General features: G+C 44.0%; 2 protein-coding genes across 3 annotated transcripts in view; one reads left to right on the forward strand and one right to left on the reverse strand.

Annotated features, from left to right (window-relative positions):
- RGS14 (regulator of G protein signaling 14) overlaps positions 1 to 21,232 on the reverse strand; it is a 65,404-nt gene that overhangs the window by 43,299 nt on the left and 873 nt on the right. For both annotated transcript variants that reach the window (XM_066591171.1, XM_066591170.1), the window contains exons 2-5: positions 11,907 to 11,928; positions 8,814 to 8,974; positions 5,571 to 5,663; positions 964 to 1,107 (exon numbers count right to left, since the gene is read on the reverse strand). In XM_066591171.1, coding sequence (XP_066447268.1) covers positions 964 to 1,107; positions 5,571 to 5,663; positions 8,814 to 8,974; positions 11,907 to 11,928 — 420 coding nt within the window. The remainder of the gene's footprint in view (positions 1 to 963; positions 1,108 to 5,570; positions 5,664 to 8,813; positions 8,975 to 11,906; positions 11,929 to 21,232) is intronic.
- Positions 6,796 to 21,232, forward strand: part of LOC136611506 (uncharacterized) — a 74,433-nt gene continuing 59,996 nt past the window's right edge. The window contains exon 1 of the mRNA XM_066591169.1: positions 6,796 to 6,823. The gene's annotated coding sequence lies outside the window, so the exon portion shown is untranslated. The remainder of the gene's footprint in view (positions 6,824 to 21,232) is intronic.

A 21,232-nucleotide genomic window follows, 5' to 3' on the forward strand; every position in this document is an offset into this window, starting at 1 on the left:
TGACAACCGCAATCTGTAATCCTAGTTCCTGTTATCACACTTGGAGACCAATAGGGAAGCTCCATCTCTCTGGTATTCAGTGGGGGGCCCCAATGTTCACAGATTCATGGTGTACTTATGGAGTAACACAGCCTCATATTTAAACCCTAGATGTCTCTATAAATGTCTCTAGCTGTTGAGAAGATGCTGTACAGCATGGTGCTTAGTGGCATCGCCATATGCCAACTAATTACGAGATACACCCAGCTTACAGTAGACCTCATCATTGGCAGATGTGCTGAACCTCTGAAGTTGGACATATGTATTATGGTTATCATTTACCATCCAAGCTATATTTCCATTATTACAAATCTGCTCCATCAGTTGGAGCTTTTATGATTCACACTTCTATAATACAGTGCTCCATCATTCAAGAACCCCAGCAAGTAACAGGCTGGCACACTCACACACTGAGCCAATTTCTGCAGGAAGCAGACAGCTCCATTCTTACTACAGTGGCCAGGCTTGCTATTGCAGGCCAAAGTCCCACTGAAATAAATGGAAACTTGGTCTGTAATACCAAGCCTTGCCATTGCAGTAAGAACAGAGCTGCCTGCTTCCTGCAGAAATCAGCTCTGTGCATAAGCACACAAACCTTGCAAAACTGGACAGACCCTTAAAAGTATTTATTTAACCCTTGCCTGTTATTGGTTAAGTAATTACACTTAAATGTTCGCTTTATTTTAAATGCCATATAAAATGCTGGTTTGAGCTATGCTATGTTCATAAGGGCAGATCTGTTGCAGGAATCCATTTCATACATGTGAATGAGGTTCTTCTGAAGCAATGTCTGCAAACCCCATTCAGATATATGGAAGAGTCAGTGAAATTTCTGCTACAAGAAAGAGCAGACTGTACGCGGTTATCACGCTGTAGATAACTGAACCCATTCTTGAGACAGATACATTCAGCCATTATGGTTACCTGCAGCTGTTGGACTTTGAAAAGGTCAGGAGTCGGTTTCTCCAGCATCTCCTCTGTGATGACTGCCTGCTGATCCACATTGACTGGACACAAGGATGTACTGGAGAGATATTCATTATATATCTGACGGGACTCCTGTAAAAGCTTCAAAACAATGGGAGGCATTTACTGGCTTATTCTAAGCACTTCTTGTGATATGAAATGTGACACTAAATGGTTCCACTATTCACTAGGAATAAAAATAAGCCTAAACACTGCCCACACACCCAGGTTTCATCTGTCTACCGCATCATGGCCCAAGTAAAGCCATGCAGACAAAGATCAAGCTAAGCTTGCCATACACTTCAGACATCTGTCGGATGAGCATTTATTCAGCTGACAGCTATTCCTCCCGACCTCCTATACACATGCACACTCAGTCGTAATGGGAAGAAGAGAGTAGGCTGCTGCCAGCTGCTTATCTCCCCTGAGCACAAAGGATCCCAATTCATTCCTCCAATATCTGTCATCAGGGATAGTCAACAGGTCCCCACACACATTATGTTTTCGGTGGAATGTGTATGTCACCTACAGACTTATATCCTGTTAGATATTTTGTTGATTTCATGGGCTTTCACTTATCTATATTTGAAAGAATAGGGTGATTCAAAAGTCAGAGCCATCCTCTGAACAAAAAGAGGTACAAGTAGGAAACTTTGTAGAACACTTAGATGGGTGGGAGTAAACTTTTTGGTGCTATGGTGCTGCCTGTTGGCCATTTTGGTGGTAGCCAATTTTGATTCAGCCCAAAAAACTTCAAAGGAAAGCAGTCCATGGGTTACGGTAGTATTTAAATACACAAATCGTGTTATTTGTATAGCGCCAATTTATTCCGCAGCACTTTCAGGTCATTTTTATTTATTACCCCCCACCAAGCTGGGTACTCATTTTACCAACCTTGAAAGGATGCAAGGCTGAGTTGACCTTGAGCCAGCTACCTGAACCATGCAGGGATTGAACTTGAAACCTTCAGGTCATGAGCAAGAGTTTACACTCTGCACCACACGAGGCTAGTATTTCATCAGCAATTGATAGGCGCAGTCATTTTTTCAAGATCTGCAACCATCTGTAAGTTCTGATAAAGCATTGACTAACACGCAAAAGCTGTCGAGTGCTGCACCCTTCTGTCTCTGTTCCCACTAAGCAATGGGATTAAGTAAAATTTTAATTACTGATGAGTGCTGCAAATTATTTTTCTGGATGTGTTGAAAACTCTGCTCTGAACTGTATTTGCTGAGCAACACCAGAGTCTACAAATATCAAAACTCCAGAATAGGTAAAGGACTAAGATATTGAAGCAGCACCAACATTACTTTTGTGTGGTGCATGAGCCTAAAATACATGGATTTAAGTGAAATAATTGCCCCCATTGGTGTCTATAGCCTTTAACTTCCCAAATTCATAAACATTTTAAGGTGACTTCAACAGGTCTATAGAAACAATTGGGCAGATTTACTAATCGCGTCTAATATATAAGGCCCTTTTACATAGGCCGATGATTGGGCATGGAGGCTCATAAGAACGTTTATTTGGCCAATCATTGGGCTGTGTGAAGGTGCCCCCAATCAGCCGATGAGCGAGCAAAGTGTTATTCATCGGATGGTTGGATCTTTTGTGTTTTTGAGATATAAACAGATGATGTGCTACCGACAGTGATTAAACTGTATGAGGGACAGTTAATCATACGTATGATTGTCGGTCCCCTATACATTATGAATCTGCTTTTGTGAAGACCAGCTAAATGTGTTGTATCATATATAGGTCTAAAATTGATGCAACATTATACAACAAATGTGCCAAACTTTGGCACATTTTGCAGCAGGTCCAGGCACAATCACATTAGTAGACTGCCCTTATATGGATGGACTCAGTGGACACTAATTACTCAATATAATCCCTAATTTATAATTCTACAACAATGCACATGTGTTAATGGGATATATAGGCTGTCTGCTCTCTATAAAGATAGATACACTAGAGGTCAACTGCAAGCAACACGACAAGTGACAGCAAGAGCTGACCATCATCTGGGTTTAGGAAGATAGCCTTCCAACAAGTGAATATGCAAATGTCATCAATCTTCTTCCTTTCCTGGTTGCTGTGGGCAACTAATTCACTTTTCATTTGTACCAATTTTAAGAAATATTCCCTATTTTTCTTTAAGGGGTTTTACAAGGAAATACTATTGATGATGTGTTCTCAGGAAAGGTCATGAATAGTTAATCAGCCGGGGTCCTGAACAGCAGACCCCAACTGATCAACTCTTAATGACCTATTAGCTGATTGGGTGCCCGCTCTCAGCGATGCGATACACACGGGTCAGAGCGGAAGCTGCTCCTCTGACCTGCCTGTAGTGGCTGGTACTTGAAATTGTGGGCAGAGCTTTCATTGATTTTAATAAGAGCTGCACCTGCAGTTACAAGCACCAGCCACTATACAGAGGCTGGAGCAGCATCTTCTGTTCCATACCTCTGTATATAGCGTCCCTGACAGCAAGCACCAAATCATCTGATTGGCCGGGGTCCCAAACAGCGGACCCCCAACTGATCAACTATTAATGACCTTTTAGCTGATTGGGTGCCCGCTCTCAGTGATGCGATACACACGGGTCAGAGCGGAAGCTGCTGCTCCGACCCCCATGTAGTGGCTGGTATTTGTAATTGTAGGCAGAGCTTTCATTGATTTTAAATGGAGCTGCACCTGCAGTTACAAGCACCAGCCACTATACAGAGGCCGGAGCAGCAGCTTCCAATCCATACCCCTGTATGTATCGGCGCTGACAGCAAGCACCAATCATCTGATTGGCCGGGGTCCCAAGCAGTGGACTCAAGCCAATCAACTATTTCCCTGGAAAACACCTTTAAGGTTTAGGAGTATCATTATAAATGTAACAGAAAATGATAAAACAATGTCACTAACATTGAAATGTATCGCGGCAAAATTAAAGGGTTTTTTCCCGGATAAGAAAAAAGCATGGCTGCTTTCTGCCAGCAACAAGCCACCCCTCCGTGGGTTGTATCCGGCATTGAAGCTCAGCTCTATTAAAGTGAATGGGACTGAATTGCAATACCACACACAAACTGCGGACAGGTGCGGAGCTGTTTTTGCAAGAAAGCAGCCATGTTTTAATAATCCTGTGCAAACCTGCTGTCCTCAGAGAACTCAAAACATCAATTGTGGTCAACGTGTCAATGCTAACACAGGCCCAGGAAATCCTTCATGTTGTGTCAGGTTCATTCACACAATCTAACCACATAAGTATCGACAAAAAGGAAATAAACACATCTACTGTACGAGAGAGCGCTGACTTTACAGGCAATGTAGTTGGCTTAATGAACTGCAAAACAGTAAATTAGTCAAAAACATATTGAAGCCATGTTTGTGGTTGCCATTCTGAGATTTAACGATGTTGTCTACAAGCTTCTTCACCGGAGTTCATCCAGTCATTTGTAATTTCCTTCTGTTAGTTACTTCTATACCGCACTGCAGGATGTCCTGATTACTACAAGCACTACGATTCTGACATAGGCAATGAATCACTTTCCTTAAACATCCACCAAGAGCGGGGTGGGCATAGCTGAAGGGTATTTTCAGGGCTCCGATACTGGTGACCGATCCTTAGGATAGGTCATCAACATCAGATTGTGAAGTGCCCACTGCGGCGCTCCCGGCAATCAGCTGTTTGATGGATGCTCAATGGAGAGCTGTGGCCTCTTCGTTGGCCTGTGACGTTATGTCCATTGGTCACATGGACTTTCTGCAACTCAGACCCATCCAAGTGAATATGATTGCACAATACCAAGCACAGCCATTACGCCATGATGATTACGACATGTATGGACTATGGACTGGTATACCATGAAGAAGCTACACTGCTATCCTAAGGATTAGTCATCAGTATCTTATCTCTGGAAATTCCCTGTAAATATAATGCAATTAGTTTATGTTGTCTTAGTATAAGTAGAAGATGTACACCATCTTAAGATGTCTTTCACTATTTGATATATAGGGAAAGGAATAGGTGGGGCAATTGACCTCTAGATTACACCTTTCTAAGGGCAGTCTCAGATTACCGTATTGTGCAATATGCAGAGAGGCTTACCTTACCTACATATTATGGTCTGCAAAACGCATTCTCTGCAAATGAGAATTTGGGCAAAAAAAAGGAGTGTGTCTTCCACCTTATACCTGGGAATGTCAGGAGAAAGTGACAGCTGATTACATGCTGGACCACTCAGCTGTATACAAGGAGAAGACACTGGGCAATGTGAGCCGCTGCTCTGAAGGCAATATGGTCACTGCCATTACTACAGCAAGGTCCTACAATAGACAGAAGACTCGAAGACACATCTCAGTGACATATTCTCTCTCTCGTCACAGCAGGGAGGAGCCAAAAACTGGGGCGGGGTCGAACACGATTTGATGCTCGTTCGAGTAATGAGCACCATCGAGTACGCTAATACTCGAATGAGCATCAAGCTCAGCAGAGAACGTTCGCTCAACTCTAGTGAGTAAGTAAAAATATCCAAATCACTAAGTATAGAAAAAGAAGATGGCCGAGGTAATACCTGCTCAGTGTCATCTGCAGGAATGCTCTGGTACTTTTCACAGGATTTCCAGAAATAGATATTCTCAGCACTGTACTCTTTCTTTAGAAATTCCTGCAAGAAATTATATAAAATGTGTACTGTATAATTGGAGAAGTTACTTGTTGAACAGAAGAAGAATGTGCTAAGTTTCTATCTGTTCATCCACTGGAATAGCAATAGGGGTTGCAGGGGTCACAACTGCGACCAGGCCTTTAAGCCAGGGGGCCCTCAGGCCCCCCTCATCACCTGTATTGCTGTGAGGCTCCCTGTCTGACAGAACAATTCACACATAACAGCGCTGTTCGGACAGACAGAGGGCACAGGGGAGACATTAAGGTTTTTTGGGGGGCTCTATTTATGGAGGTGAAGGGGTTTCTATTACCTTAAGGGAAACATGGGTGCCTGTAACATTAAGGCAGCATAGAAGATCTCTATTGTTCTATATGGGTACAGGTGGGCTCTATTACTTTGTAGGGGTATTCCAGCACTTTTGGCTATTTCGGCTATTTTGGCTATTGATGACCGACAGGAACTCGCCACTTGGATCACTGCTGATCAGTTGATTACCGGTATTGTAGTCACTGTGGTCAGCTGAGGAAGCAGAAAGTGCTGACCACAGTACAGTGACCTGGGTTGGTTCTGCAGGGGGAACTACACCTGCAATACCAACCCAGGCCACTGTACTGTCATCAGCGCTTTCTACTTCTTTACTGCAATGACAGCAGTCCCAGGAATCAGCTGATTGGCAGAGATCATAGTAGTGGGTTCCTGGCAACCATCTATTGATGAGCTGTCGGTCATCAATAGCAAAAATAAAAGAAGTCCTGGAATATTCCTTTAAATGGGCACAGGGGGGCTATATTACTTTGACAGGAGACTCTATTTATAGTGACATAGGGGGGGGATATATCTTTAAAGAGGTTGTTAAATTCTATAAATAACCCTGCTTCCCGTGTATAAAAATAATAAACAGTCGCATACTCACTTCTTCCAGCTCCTCACAGCTGCAGCGCCAAATACTAGGTCTCCTCTATGACATTGTATTGACAGCCCGCAGTCAGCACGTGTACAGGATGTCAAAGCCTGCTGTAGCCAATCATAGACCTCAGTGTTCAAGTGCTGACATCTGTAATTGGCTGCAGCAGCCTGTGACATCCCATAAAAGGGCTGACTGCAGCTTATCAACACAGTCCTAGCAGAGAGAATGGACTTGCTGCAAGCTGCTGGGAGAGGTGATTATATGAGTTTTTATTATGTTTATACATAGGGAGCAGGAATTGAAAAAAACTTAGAAATCCCCTTTAAGGGTGACTACCCACTACAGTTTTTTTTCACTGCGATATTCGCAGCGTTTTTTTTCTGCAGGGGTCTATGGGACTTGTAATGTTAAAATCGTGATCGCTCAAAATCGCGATTTCGTGGTAAATTGCGATTTTGCGCGATCGCGATTTGAACATTACAAGTCCCATAGACCCCTGCTGAAAAAAAAAAGGCTGCCAATTTCGCAGTGAAAAAAAACTGTAGTGGGTAGTCACCCTAAGGGGGTACAAAGAGACCTGCATTACCTTGTGAGCATTGGAGGTGTTATTACTTTTCTGGGGCATAAAATGGGCATTATTTTGTAGGGACCACAGAAAATAATTATTCCTATGTGGAGCATAAAGAAGTGTTATTACAGTGTGAGGGTAAAGTAGCGGCATTATTTCTTGTGGTGATTAATATGGGTGAATTATTATGATGTGCAAGCAGTATTACTTTATGGGGCATAAGAGGGGGCACTTTTACTGTGGGAGACACTGTGAGGGGCATTGGAGGTAATGGCAGGATGGAAAGTGTGCAGAGACGAGTCATAGATATAAGACATCTTTATGGCTGTCTGGACTGAATGGAGAAGAAAACAGAGAGTGGATGGCACCAATCAGAGATGATGAGATGATGTCACGTGTGATCACTGGAGGTATCTGCACTGTTATCACTATCGCTATTGGACACCTGAGCAAGAATTAAAAGGATTTATTTATATATGTTAATACTTAGTGGGACTCCTTTGGCACAAGTGACATTGGATTCTCTCTGTGACATACTTTCTAATAACGTCTGGGGCATGGCAGCTGGTATTTTGCTCCATGCATCCTGCAAACATCTGGTGGTGTTCATATTTCCTGACATTCCAGTTCATCCCAAAGATGTTCAGCAGGGTTGAGGTTGGGACTCTGTGCAAGTCAGTCCAATCATGGACATCCATGTCCTTAAACCAATGTAAACCAGCCTTGAGTTTGTGACGAGGCGCGTTGTCTTGTTGGAGGTTTTGCTGACTATTCCCAGAGTATTGCCACATTGTCAGTAGCACATTATTGTTTATAATGGCAAGGCACACCTGCATGTTCATGGTTCTTGTCACTACAACCAACGGACTGAGACCATATCATGTAAAACATTCCCCGACCATAACAGAACGTCTGCCGTACTAAACTGTTGACACAACACACTCAGGCAGAAGGTGTTCCCCAGGATCCATCCAGTTATGTCCATCTGGTTTGAAGATGGAGTAGCGTGATTTATCACTCCATAGAACGTTTGTCGATTGCTCAACTGTCCAATGCCTATGCTCCTTAAGCCATTATAGATAGACCAAAGCATCTTCTTTGAGAGAACTCAGACATTTGCAGGATGAATGGAGGAAAATACCAGCTGATGTGTATCAGACATTAGTAGAAAGTATGCCACAGAGGGTATCCCATGTCACTAGGGCTGAGGGAGCCCCACAAAGTATTTACATTTGAAAATAAATACTACTTTGGATTCTTGTTGAGGTGTCCAATTACTTTTGGTAGGATAGTGTATTAGGAAATATGGTGAATTCTGGTGATCGCCATAAATTGCCCACAACTGCTTATTTGTAGGTAACTTTGCAGTTCAGTATGAGTTTCTGTAACCTCTAGTTTACAATTACCAACCAAAAGTAAAACCATTAGTTTTTTTGTGATGCAATTTACAAGATTTAATCTAGAATAGACACTTGTATAAATAACGGCCAATCACTTCCGCATGTACATAAATCGCTGCAGCACACGTATGTTGCACACAGTTTGTATCCTATATTCACCCAAACAGCATCAAAACCTTTTGTATTATCAAGCCTACGCAGACATTTAGGATTTAGGAAGAGTGATAGGAATTACTTCTATAACCTTTCAGTTTGTTGTGTGCCTCTTAACTCACCGTAAAATACTCAACCCCAAGTGGGTCCTGAAGAAGCCTTTCAAATGATACTGCCCAGCTCCCGACTGACCGGTCTGATCCAAATCTAGCAGCTTGCCCACTTGGCAGACTGTTGAGGCTCTGGTCACTACCACGCCCATCCTGATCAGTGTTGTTTAACTCTGCAAAAGAATTAAAAAAGGATCAGCAAACAACTTCTAATATTTATGCTTTTACTTCATACTGTGCTAGAGGGAATAGCTTCCCCATGTACACCCATTGTAAAAATTATCCCTCCCCTAGAAGTTGTTGGATGGAATGAAGCTTTCTCTGTGCGATTGTAGTTAGTATAAGTAAGTGATTACAATATCAGAGGAAAAGGAGAATTTATTGTAGAAAATCGATCCCTTGAAGGGAGGCTCTAGTACCCTGTTGTACCTCCTCTAGCTTGGATACAAGATGTGATACAGGCAGACATGGAGTCTCTCGTACCCTTTTATACCGCCTCTATCTTGGATTCAAGATGTGATACGGGCGGCCATGGAGGCTCTAGTACCCTACTACTACCACCTCTAGCTTGGATACAAGATGTGGTACAGGCAGGCATGGAGGCTCTAGTATCCTGCAAGTAGCACCTCTAGCTTGGATGTAAGATGCGATACAGGCAGGCATGGAGGCTCTAGTACCCTGTTCTACTACCTCTAGCTTGGATACAAGATGTGATACAGGTGGGCATGGGGGCTCTAGTACCCTGTTGTACCACCTCTAGCTTGGATACAAGATGTGATATAGGCGGGCATGGAGGCTCTAGTACCCTGTTGTACCGCCTCTAGCTTGGATACAAGATGTGATATAGGCGGGCATGGAGGCTCTAGTACCCTGTTGTACCGCCTCTAGCTTGGATAAAAGATGTGATACAGGTGGCCATAGAGGCTCTAGCACCCTGTTGTACTGCCTCTAGCTTGGATACAAGATGTGATACGGGCGGGCATGGAGGCTCTAGTACCCTGTTGTACCGCCTCTAACTTGGATGCAAGATGTGATACAGGTGGCATGGAGGCTCTGATACCCTGTTGTACCGCCTCTAGCTTGGATACAAGATGTGATACAGGTGGCCATGGAGGCTCTAGTACCCTGTTGCACTGCCTCTAGCTTGAATACAAGATGTGATACAGTGGGCATGGAGGCTTTAGTACCCTGCTGTTCTGCCTCTAGCTTGGATACAAGATGTGATACAGGTGAGCATCGGGGCTCTAGTACCCTGTTGTACCCCCTCTAGCTTGGATACAAGATGTGATATAGGCGGGCATGGAGGCTCTAGTACCCTGTTGTACTGCCTCTAGCTTGGATACAAGATGTGATACAGGTGGGCATGGGGGCTCTAGTACCCTGTTGTACCGCCTCTAACTTGGATACAAGATGTGATACAGTTGGCCATGGAGGCTCTAGTACCCAGTTGTACCACCTCTAGCTTGGATACAAGATGTGATATAGGTGGGCATGGAGGCTCTAGTACCCTGCTGTACTGCCTCTAGCTTGGATACAAGATGTGATACAGTGGGCATGGAAGCTCTAGTATCCTGTTGTACTGCTTGTAGCTTGGATACAAGATGTGATACAGGTGTCTATGGAGGCTCTAGTACCCTGTTGTACTGCCTCTAGCTTGAATACAAGATGTGATACAGTGGGCATGGAGGCTCTAGTACCCTGTTGTACTGCCTAAGGGCTATCTGTCATTGGCTGAGCGCTCAGCCAATAGCTAAGCACTAGCTGCTATTGGCTGAGCCCTCAGCCAATCAGCACAGCCCTATCAGGAGCCGGGGATTTTTAAATCCCCGCCTGCTGAAAGTGCTGGACAGCAGTGACGGGGAGCCAGCCGAAGGAAGCGTCTGAGCCGCGGAGAGGTGAGTAATTTTTTACCACTTATTGATGATTATCGGGGAAGGGCTTATAGTTCAAGCCCTTCCCCGATAATCATACTGCGGGGCTTGCCCGAAAGCACTGCTTTCAATGGGATCGGCAGCAGTGCCGATCCCATTGAAAGCAATGGGATAGCATGCCGCGGACTTCTGCCACAGCAGTGACAGCTGTGACAGCTGGGGCAGAGGATGAAGGAAGCTGCGGTCCCCGCAGGGATGAAGGAAACTCCTGCCACAGCTGTGACAGCTGTGAAAGCTGTGTCAGAAGTCCGCGGCATTCTCCATTTCTTTTCAATGGGGCTAGCGCTGCTGCCGCTGGCCCCATTGAAAAGACTGGCGGTATCCCGGCGCGATGCCGTTTTTTTTTCTCGCACTGCGCTGCGAGACTTTTCCTTTACTCTTGCAGCGCAGTGGAGAAAAAACGCCAGTGGGTGGGAGGCCTAAGTGTGCATTTACACAGGGGAGAAAATCATGCAAGTTTTTTGCATTGTGAGTTGCATTAAACTCGCACAAAAATATAACTTATTATTTGCAATGGGCGATTTTCTTACTCGCACGAGAATAAAACATGCAGATCTGTGGTCTCCTGCATATCACACATCATACGGATGGGGTGTCCATATGCTGGGTGAGGCAACTCACGCCCAAAAATGTTGGCATGACATACGGCCATATGTTTTTGCACTAAGAAGGCAATAGGTGAATGTATTTTATCAACGTGCCACTACATTTGCAGTGGACTCCTGATGTGCATTTTACACTTTGCAATGCAAATCTGCAGCAAAATTTGTATGTAAAGGTACCTCTGCACGGGGCAACTACAATCACTCGAGAGTGGGAATTGAAACGATAGTCATTAAGTGTAAACACGGCCACCAATAGGGTAACAAGCCATAAGTCGCTGGTCGTTTTGCTTCAGCTTACCAAAAAAATAGTCACTGGTTGATCAAAAGTCGCCTGGTGTAAAGTCACAGTCATTTGTGTTTGAACAAATCTGCATGGAGATCCCTCTATGAACGATATTTCAGCAAACAACTAATGAACAATCATCATCTACATATAATAGAAAGTGACAATTCATAGAGGGCCAAATAATCTGCTCGTATGCCGGTACAATACAAGATGACGGTAGCCTTGGGCCTCTTCTCAGTTTTGTAACATCTGTTTCCTTATTGCTTTATTACGGGTGACTCACCTCCATCAGATACGGCCAGCAGCTGAAAGGGAATAATAAAATTGTAATTACTTTTGTACATACTCACATATACATTTATCATGTCGTTACGTTTCTTACAAGCCGGTTACCACATCATTGTTATTAAGTGTTATGTGAACAACCATTATGGGTTTTGGCTGGCTGCTCTCTGTCAAAAAACTGATTGGTCGCATTAAAAGTTTTAGCTGGCTGTTGACGGAAGCGATGTATGATGGTATGAGCGAATAAATGCACCATTGTTTTCAAAACAATTTCCTATTGTTTAATGGATGGATCATTCAGAATTAATCTTAAGGAAGCACTCCAGGTTTTTTTTTGTATTTTGGGGAAAACCCTCACAGTATCACTGAGCTCTAATGTGAAGAATCCAGATATGTAGTTTGTCCCTTCCAGGCTGTGTATTCTGCACTTTTCTCACAATCTCCAGGTCACATGACCGGAACTCTGACTACACTCTGTGTCCTGCAGTTAACTGATCAGCTTTAGGCGTATTTATCAATTTACTCTTTGGTTATTTCCCATGACATCATTGAATGAATCATGTGACCTACTGGAGTGCAGAGGGCTCATGCTCCACCAGATGCAATGATGAACACACTGAACAAGGAACACATATATGTTGAACATATTCTCCAGCAATGTGCGAAAAATTAAACCTAGCAGGATGATTACACACATATCTAGTTCACTGTTAAGTGAACCAACCACATAAACCATATTACCAAGGCTTGAGGGCTTGGCTTCATTAGATGAGCGCATGCGCAAATATGCTCGCCACTATGGAGCGTATTTGTGCATGAACTTGCGCTCAAAAAAAAAAATCTGAAAGATAGGTCCTGCCCTACGTTTTCTTAAATGTATAAATATACTAATAAGAATCATTCTGGTGAAAACAAAATTAATGGTTTCATTTCAACGCATTTTGTGGGCGTGATTTTTACACCCACAAAATGATCCAAAATCCTGGCCGATGCTTTAATCCCTAAGGGTGGACACCCACTGGCACTTTTAGTTCTTGCACTGCGAGAGCGAGTGAAAACACTCGCCTCGCAGTGCAAGAAAAACATTGCAATGTTGCCAGTGTTTTCAATGGGGTCAGCGGCGGCAGCGCTCACGCCATTGAAAACATGTAGGAGTATACCGCAGACTTCTGCCACAGCTGTGATAGATGTGGCAGAAGTTTCCTTCATCCACGTGGGGACCGTGAAAGTAATGGGACAGCATGGTAGACTTCTGCCACAGCTGTGACAGCTGCGGCAGAAGTCCGTGATATTCACCCTATGTTTTCAATGGGGCTAGCGCTGCTGCCGCTGGCCCCATTGAAAACATTGAGCGATATCGCAGATTGTATTTCTGCGATGCGCAGCTCTGCTGAATCATCGCAAATGAGTATGAAGCCATTAAAAATCATTTTTTTTATATTCATCGCTGTCACATCGCAGAGAAAAAAAATCGCAAGTGGGTGTCTACCCTAAATGGTATAGAAACATTTTTGCATAAAAATTGAATATATATATATATATATATATATATATATATATACTTACTAAGTCTCTGCATAGAAAACATTATGTACTAATATTGTTTTTTTTTGCAGTGAGTTTTCTTTCTCTTGCATTTAAAAAGTTTTACTTGGTTTGCATTATCTCCTACATTCAAGATTCTCTCATGAACATGCCCTAGCTCAGCTTAACCTCCCCTCAATACTACACAGCTATCTCTCCACTATCTCATTCGTTCTCTGTATAGCTGCTAGTCAGTTCCCCTTCACTGCTGATCAGAGCAGAAAATTCACCAGGAGTAAATTACACCCCTCTGTAATAGTAGCTTTCTGTGCTCTGCTCTTTGTCCTTCTGATCTCATCCACCATCCCCTGGCGCTGCCATACAGCAGTTTGTAATAGCTCAGTGAAAAGGCAATGAATGCACATTCACAACCGGAGAGCAGGCTAGGGAAGGAGCTGTCAGTTTACTCTGCCAAAATGTGCTAATATGTCAGTCCTTCAGTCTGCAGTACCTTGGAAGAACACAAGCATAGAAATCAGAAATATTTAATGAAAACCAATTACAAAAAGTCTTCATTCTCAAAAATACATTGATTAAAAGAAAAAATAATGGTCTACCAGTCTTTAACCAGGCTCCTACATAATCATCAGACAGGGAAATGGCTTTATATTTATTTCACACATCTTGGTACATCTTTTCCGGTTCTGCATCCATTTCAATGTCACTGTCCGTCAAGGATAGACTGGACCATAGCTTTTACACGAGATTCTGCTAGATTTACGATCTGCTTTTTGGTGGAGTACAGAAAATACATTCCGAGATAGCCTGCGGATTGTGGGGCGGAATTTACCGCAGCTTGAATTATGTGGCCTATGCAACTACACAATTTTCTGCCACATCTGAAAGCACCCTTAAACCTCCTGCAGACGGGCGGATTTGCATTATGAAACCTGGAGCAGAATTCCGCCTCCGGATTCTGCAGCAAATCCAGCCCATAGCATGCAATGACAATCCGTCCACATGCTGCGATTTTTTGCAGGCTACACACAGCCGGCTTCCATTGAAGTCAATGGAAGCCGCCCGTCCCACGCGACTTCTGCAGTGAGTATAGCGGGATCCATGTCATTACAGAGTTTCGGTGGTTACTGCGCATGCGTGACGGAGTGCGGGCCGGCGCATCCGCAGCGCTGAGCAGAAGACTCCTGACAGGTATGCAGGGGTCACCGGCTGGGCACGTGGTTGAATTCCGCTGCGGGAGTCCTGATTAAGGCCGCCTTCACACAGGCAGTAAATGTTGCAGAATTTCTGCCAGTGCTTAGAGTACAAGTCATGTCGATTTTCGTAAATCACATGCCACGGTAATTTCCCATGACGAATCCGCAGCATGTCTATTTATGCCGCAGGATGATGCTGCGGAATTGAACCCTTCAAATACAAGGGGTGAATTCTGCAGCTGATTGCATTTAAAAACGCCGCCAATCCACGCCAATTGGGTGCGGATGTGGCCTCTGGAGCGATTCCAGCCCGTGTACGCTTACTGGCACAGCATAACTCGCTATAATCTAGAGGGCTGTAGATTATCTATATTGCAAACTATTTGCTCAGTTTCCTCCCTGAGATATTCAGCTAATCTGGATGTAATTTGTTTAACCCCTTCAAGCCTGCATAATGTACATTTACTGCAGGTCTGTATACTGGCTGCTGCTCGCCGCTGACATATATGGGTGGGCCATTATTCTGCTGGCGGTTGGTTCGTCGATATCAGCCTCCACACCTGGACCTGCCTGTTAGGCCTCGTTCACATGAGCGTACTTTTCATGCTCTAATAGCATAGCCAAAAAATTGCATAACGCTCATGAAAAAAATCACCTAAATGGGTGATTTCCAGCTATTACGTCTCAAGCTTAATTAGCTGTGAAGTTGCCCGTTCACGTGATCAGGAGCTGCGTGGTGGGTGTTATCTGGCTCCCATAGGAGTCCATGGAAATTGCCATGCATCCCGCACCAGAGATTGGTCAGGTCCTATCTTTTCTCGCACCACAGACCTTAGATGTGACCTTTGCAGTCGCACGTCCTATCTTTGTTAGGTGCGAGGATTTTGAGCGTCCTTTATCTGAACGCTTCTATGGGAAACCATTGGTTCTAATAGACGCGATCTTCTCATGCGCCTATAATGCGCTAAAACCACGCTCATGTGAACGAGGCCTTACTAACAGACTCCTGGGGACACCACTGGGGCCTGATTAAGGGTGCATTCACATGGGTGATAAAATCGTGTGAGCTTTGTGTGCTGCGAGTCACGCCTGAGAATTTTGGGCGTGAATGCACCCTAACTGTGTTGTAGCAACAACTTTCCTACATCTGTGATACATGAAATCCCCTCCCTCAGTCAGAATGAAACCGGAGGAGAGAAGCTGTACATCTGGATACAGTTAATTAGTTCTTGACCTCTTCCTGACCGCCGCATGTAAATTAACGGGTTATGGTGGAAGTTTAGCTAAAACACATTAGCAATAGTGATGGTGACAAAACAAGCTGAGAAATGCTTAAAGCACGCGGCGGTTTTGTTACGACCTTTAAAAGTGTTGTAATAACACTGTGTGTGATGTGTGCACCACTTTGGGCTGGCATATTTATATCACATGGCTATTCCCCACATGCATGTGCCATGTAGTGTAAGTGCTATAGTAGTATGGGGTACCCACTCGTCAGGGGATATCCATTAGGGTGGCTTCACACACGGCATTTTTTGGAAAACACACTTGCAATTCTTGATGCCGTTGTTTTTTTTAACAAAAGCCAGAAGTGGATGGGGGTGGAAGGAGAAGACGACCTTCTTACTTTATAGTTCTCCTTCTTTTTTAAGCCACTTTGGGCTTTGTCTCAAAAACGTGCAACAAAAACTGCAAGTGCGTTTTCCCAAAAATATTATGTGTGAAGCCACCCTAAGGGCTTATTCAAATGTGCGTATATCAGACGGATATTCATGCCCGGCCAATATACGCTGTCCCTCCCCTCACCGGCTCCCTGCTTCTCTCCTCCCCTCTGAGCGGTTTGCAATGGGAGGGGACAGGACGGGGGAGCAGCTAAGCTCCTGCCCCTTGTCCATAGCTAGCAATGGGAGTGGGTGGGACAGAGCGGAGCTTAGCTATGCCACCGTCCCAACCCCTCCCATTGCAAATGCCGGAGTGGAGGAAAGAGGCAGAGAGCAGGTGAGTGGGAGGGAATGGTGGAACTGCATAGATGGAGGCGTATATTGGCCAGCCATGAAACCGCCGGCTGATATACGCTCGTGGGAATAAGACCTTAGGGTCGCCCCACACGTGCGATTTTTGCATGATGCGAGAGTCAGTAAAAAAGCAGATTATGAAACCAATGATTTTCAATGGTTTCCTTCCCATCTGCGGTTTTCACTCATGCGATGTTCAGAGAACGAAAAATCCCATATTTTCCTACGGAACCTCCTTTTTATTGCATTGCAACACAACAAACTTGCGATGCGATTTTACCATTAGAAAGTCCTATTAACTTTCATTAAAAAATCGCAGCAAAATGGCAGCGAGCGGCAGCGATGAGTTTGCGAGAAAAAGCAGCGCTGATACCCCAAAATCGCAGGAAAAAAAGTTGCAGCAAAATTGCGATCACCCGAGTGGAACTGGCCTTAGGCCTCGTTCACACAAGCGTCATTTTGAAGCAAAGTAGGCACGTCAAAAAATCGCGTCTATTAGAACCAATGGTTTCCTTCAGACAAACGATTTTTTGTAGCACCTAAAAAATTGTGCGCCAGAAGATAGAACATAGGCGCGTTATTAAATGCCAAAATTTCTTTCACGTCAAAAGATAGGACTTGTTCTATCCTTTAAAGGCACAACGCAGGAGACTCCATAGGGGGGGAGTTTAGCAGTGGGGAGCGCTGCTAAACAAACACAAGTGCCTCTAGTGAGGCATGTACAGTAATCAAATAGTTGTTCTAGCGACTGAGGAATTTCGGGGCTGTGGCGTTATTTCACCGCAGCCAGCTGTGTCAATGGACGATAAAATCGCGGAGAACAACCCACAACTTGGTCGCGGCTTTTATTCGTTAATGCTGTTTTCAGCCAAGTTAGTCGCGATTTTTTTACCGCGTCTAATTAAGCGTCAAAATGACATTCGTGTCATTCCTTCACACGGCCGAGACGCACAAATCTCACACGAATATGAACCCTATTCTTTTGAATGGGGTCATATACATGAGCAATTTTTTCCTGCATTGTGTGAATACTACTAAGATCGGGCAGCACCTGTGCCGCGGTTATTCTCAAACTCTTGCGCTCTGGCACGGAGTTTGGAAAGCCAGCAGAAGGGAAATGATTACCCTTGTTCAGGCACAACTACGATCTGTTCCAGCAAGCATAGGTGCGCCTCCACTCCTCCGAATAAGCCATTAATATACAATATTGAGCGTATGTTCACACTTAATGGAGGTCTTTTCCCAGTGCAACTGGCTGTGGAAGATCTGCAGTATGGGATGAGATCTCAAGGATTCTTACCTACATCCTACGCAAAAAGTCAATTTATGCTGCAGATTTTCAGTACGGATTTAAAGACAGCGGTGAAATCTGTGCAGGTTAAGGCTAGATTCCCACGGACGTATTTAAATGCGCAATACGCAGAGAATAGAGCCCATTAATTCCAATTGGTCCGTTCACATAAGCGTATTTTTCATGCGTATTTCGGTTGCACAAATAAAATGAGCATGCTCCATTTTCCTGCGCATTTGTGCACCAAAGTTCCCATAGAAGTCAAGTACTATGAGGCATCCCCTACATGTGAGGCGTCGCACAGCAAATAGCTCTGATCAGAATTCAGCATGAGTTTTCCGCACGGTTTTCTATATATGAGGCAATGCGATAAACCCCCTCAGCCATGAAACAGCTGGTTCTTGGGGAGATTAAGCGTTCTCATCATGTTAAATCATATGCTGGTAAATAAAGAGCGCCAGGAAGAGGCGGCACATGAAGGACAATGCAGGCTGTCACATCTCTGGCCTTTCTTTCCAGGTGTCCTTGACAAACTACAAAGCACACATCACATCACACACGGCCAGAAGCTGCAATGGTGACACATAGTTCTGTTTTAGGAAGTGAACACTGTACATCACGACAACTTGCCCAGAAGAGGAACTCGGAACAGTCATCACCCGGCATAACCCTTTCTCTTCAGTAAAGAAGGCTTACATTTTTAGTATTAAAGGGTTTGGCCAATTTACATTTTGCTAATTTATTGATTTACAAAATAGGAAAAGGTACAAATTTCTAATATTTACAATTATGCCCACACACCTTTCTTTTATCGCTGCAGTAGCCCCATCTGCTATACACTTGCCAATTCTCCCACAACATCAGGGAGGCTCCCAGAAAAAGTTGAGCTCTCTACCATTCCTGGATGAGTTGGCAAGACTTCTGGACAAACTCTTCCCAAAAACTCCATCCAGCTCCCTCATCACTTTCACTGGCACAGCATTGCAGAGTGTATATAATGTATACCGACTCATCCAGTGCTTCAGAGCAGAGGAGAGAGGGGGATGTATTGGGTTATTCTGTATATACCCTGTCATACTATGTCAGTGCTGTTAGTTTATTGGGGAATCAGAGGGACACTGTTAGTTTGTGGGGGTACGTAAGAGTACTGTTTGTGGAGGCACGTGGGGACACTGTTAGTTTGCTGGTGAACATGGGAGCACTTTACGTTTGTGGTGGCACAGGCACAGAAGGGGCACTATTAATTTGGGGGGGGGCACAGAGATTGAACTATTAGTTTATACAGGAACATGGGGCACTATTAGTTTGTGAAAACACAGAATAGGCACTATTCATTATTTGGAAGTGTATTAGTTTATAGGAACACTTTGATTTTGAGGGGGCACTTTTAAATTGAGGAGGCACACTGGGGGGTATTATTTCTTGTGATGAATACTGTGGGGGAATTATTACTGTGTGGGGACACAATTACTTTGTGGGGCACTAAGGGAGGTGCTAATACTACAGAGGGCACTGAGACAGGGGCATTAAGACTAGTGGCAGGAAGGGAAGAGTGTGCAGAGACAGGTCAGGGTTGGAAGAAGTCTTCATGGCTGTCTAGGTCCACATAGAAAATAATTGAGAAAGTGAGGGACTCCAATCAGAGAAGTAGTCAACTGTGATCACAGGCGGTAACTGCACTGTAAGCACTATTACGGTGTAGAACTGCAATCTATTGTTTTTTGGGTGGGGGGAGAGGCATATCTTCTGACAATTGTACCTCGGATCTTTCAAGACGGAATAGGTAAAAACAGTGAAAAGTGAACAACCTCATTAATGTTGGAATGTCTGTAACATTGTGATTATTCTCAGTAAGAGAAACCAAGTAATCTTGTAGATATGATACCTTTTAATGGCTAACAAAAATACATGATGTTATAGCCAGCTTTCAAACCGCTCAGGATTCTCCCTCAGGTTTAATGTTGTGTTATTTTGTCAATTGATTAACTGGATTCATGCGTTCAATGGAAAACGTCCTGCGTGACGTATTTCCGAAGAACTACATTTAAACTCTGAGCTGTATCTATCGGGTGTTGGGACTACCTATAAAACAAGGCCTCTACTCTACAGTATAGGCCTAGTGTGCAAATACTGGTCTAAGAAAACATGTCACCGTGTACCATTATTTCCATTATTTTAAGAGCACCAACAAAATTGGGTTAGTTATGGGAAAATCCAGTAGAGAGGATCACAAAGATTTTGCTACACTCTAGAACTAATTCACACGACCGTAATTTTGTTGTGTATTATGCACGCAATGTATAGCGTCATGACATGCGAAGAATGGAGTCAATGACACTACATGCTCTTTCATTGATCTATTCACATTAGCATGTAAACACTGTGTAGATATGTGTGAGAAAAAAATGGCAGCGTGCTCTATTTCACTGCATATCACGCTGTGTGAGACCTATTCTTTTCTATGGGTAGCGTTTGCAACACTGTACATACGCAATACATTGCTTAGGGGCGACGATGCATACGAAACCCTGCTAAGAAACAGAGCAGGGAAATTAAAAAAAGACAAAAGTCACATTGCACATGTCCGTGTGCGTGAGATATGTGGTCATGCACAGTGCACTCGCTGCCATACACGGCCTCTGTCGGCTTACCGGGTCCGTTTTTACACATAGGATTGTGTGAATGAGCCCTGAGACATGACATACTGTTGTACACATCAGGAAAATTGGTTTACAGTCATTAGATCTGCAAGGAATCTTGGAAATGGAAACATTTGTTCATGAGATGAAACAAGAAGTTCTGGTCACACTATTGTTTCCTCTCTGTTAGGGCTCAGTCAGACTAGCGTTTTTTACATGCGTGCATTCGAGCGTGAAAAAAAATCGCACTTCACGCGTAAAAAAAATCACATGACCACGTCCATTGCCACCCATATGTTCTATCTTTTGTAGGTGCGAATTTTATGCGCATGTAAAAATCGGACATGTGACCGCTGCCATTGAAAAGCATTGGTTCTATAGAAATGAAAATCACAATCATTTTTATAGAAAAATGCAGCCAAACACTTCCATTAGCCACTCCGTTGACTTTGACTGCACTTTTCGTCAGAAATTGAAGCCTAGAATTACAAGTTATCCCCTAACCACAGGGGGTCTCACTGATCTCAAGAATGGGGTCCCGTATCCCCTTCTTCCTGTCACTGCGGGGTTGCTTTTTCCCTACAGTGATGTCAGAATGAATGGAGCGCTGTCTAAGCATGCACGGTTGGCGCTCCATTCAT

Source organism: Eleutherodactylus coqui, chromosome 2 (genome assembly GCF_035609145.1).
Source record: "Eleutherodactylus coqui strain aEleCoq1 chromosome 2, aEleCoq1.hap1, whole genome shotgun sequence".
Taxonomy (NCBI): domain Eukaryota; kingdom Metazoa; phylum Chordata; class Amphibia; order Anura; family Eleutherodactylidae; genus Eleutherodactylus; species Eleutherodactylus coqui.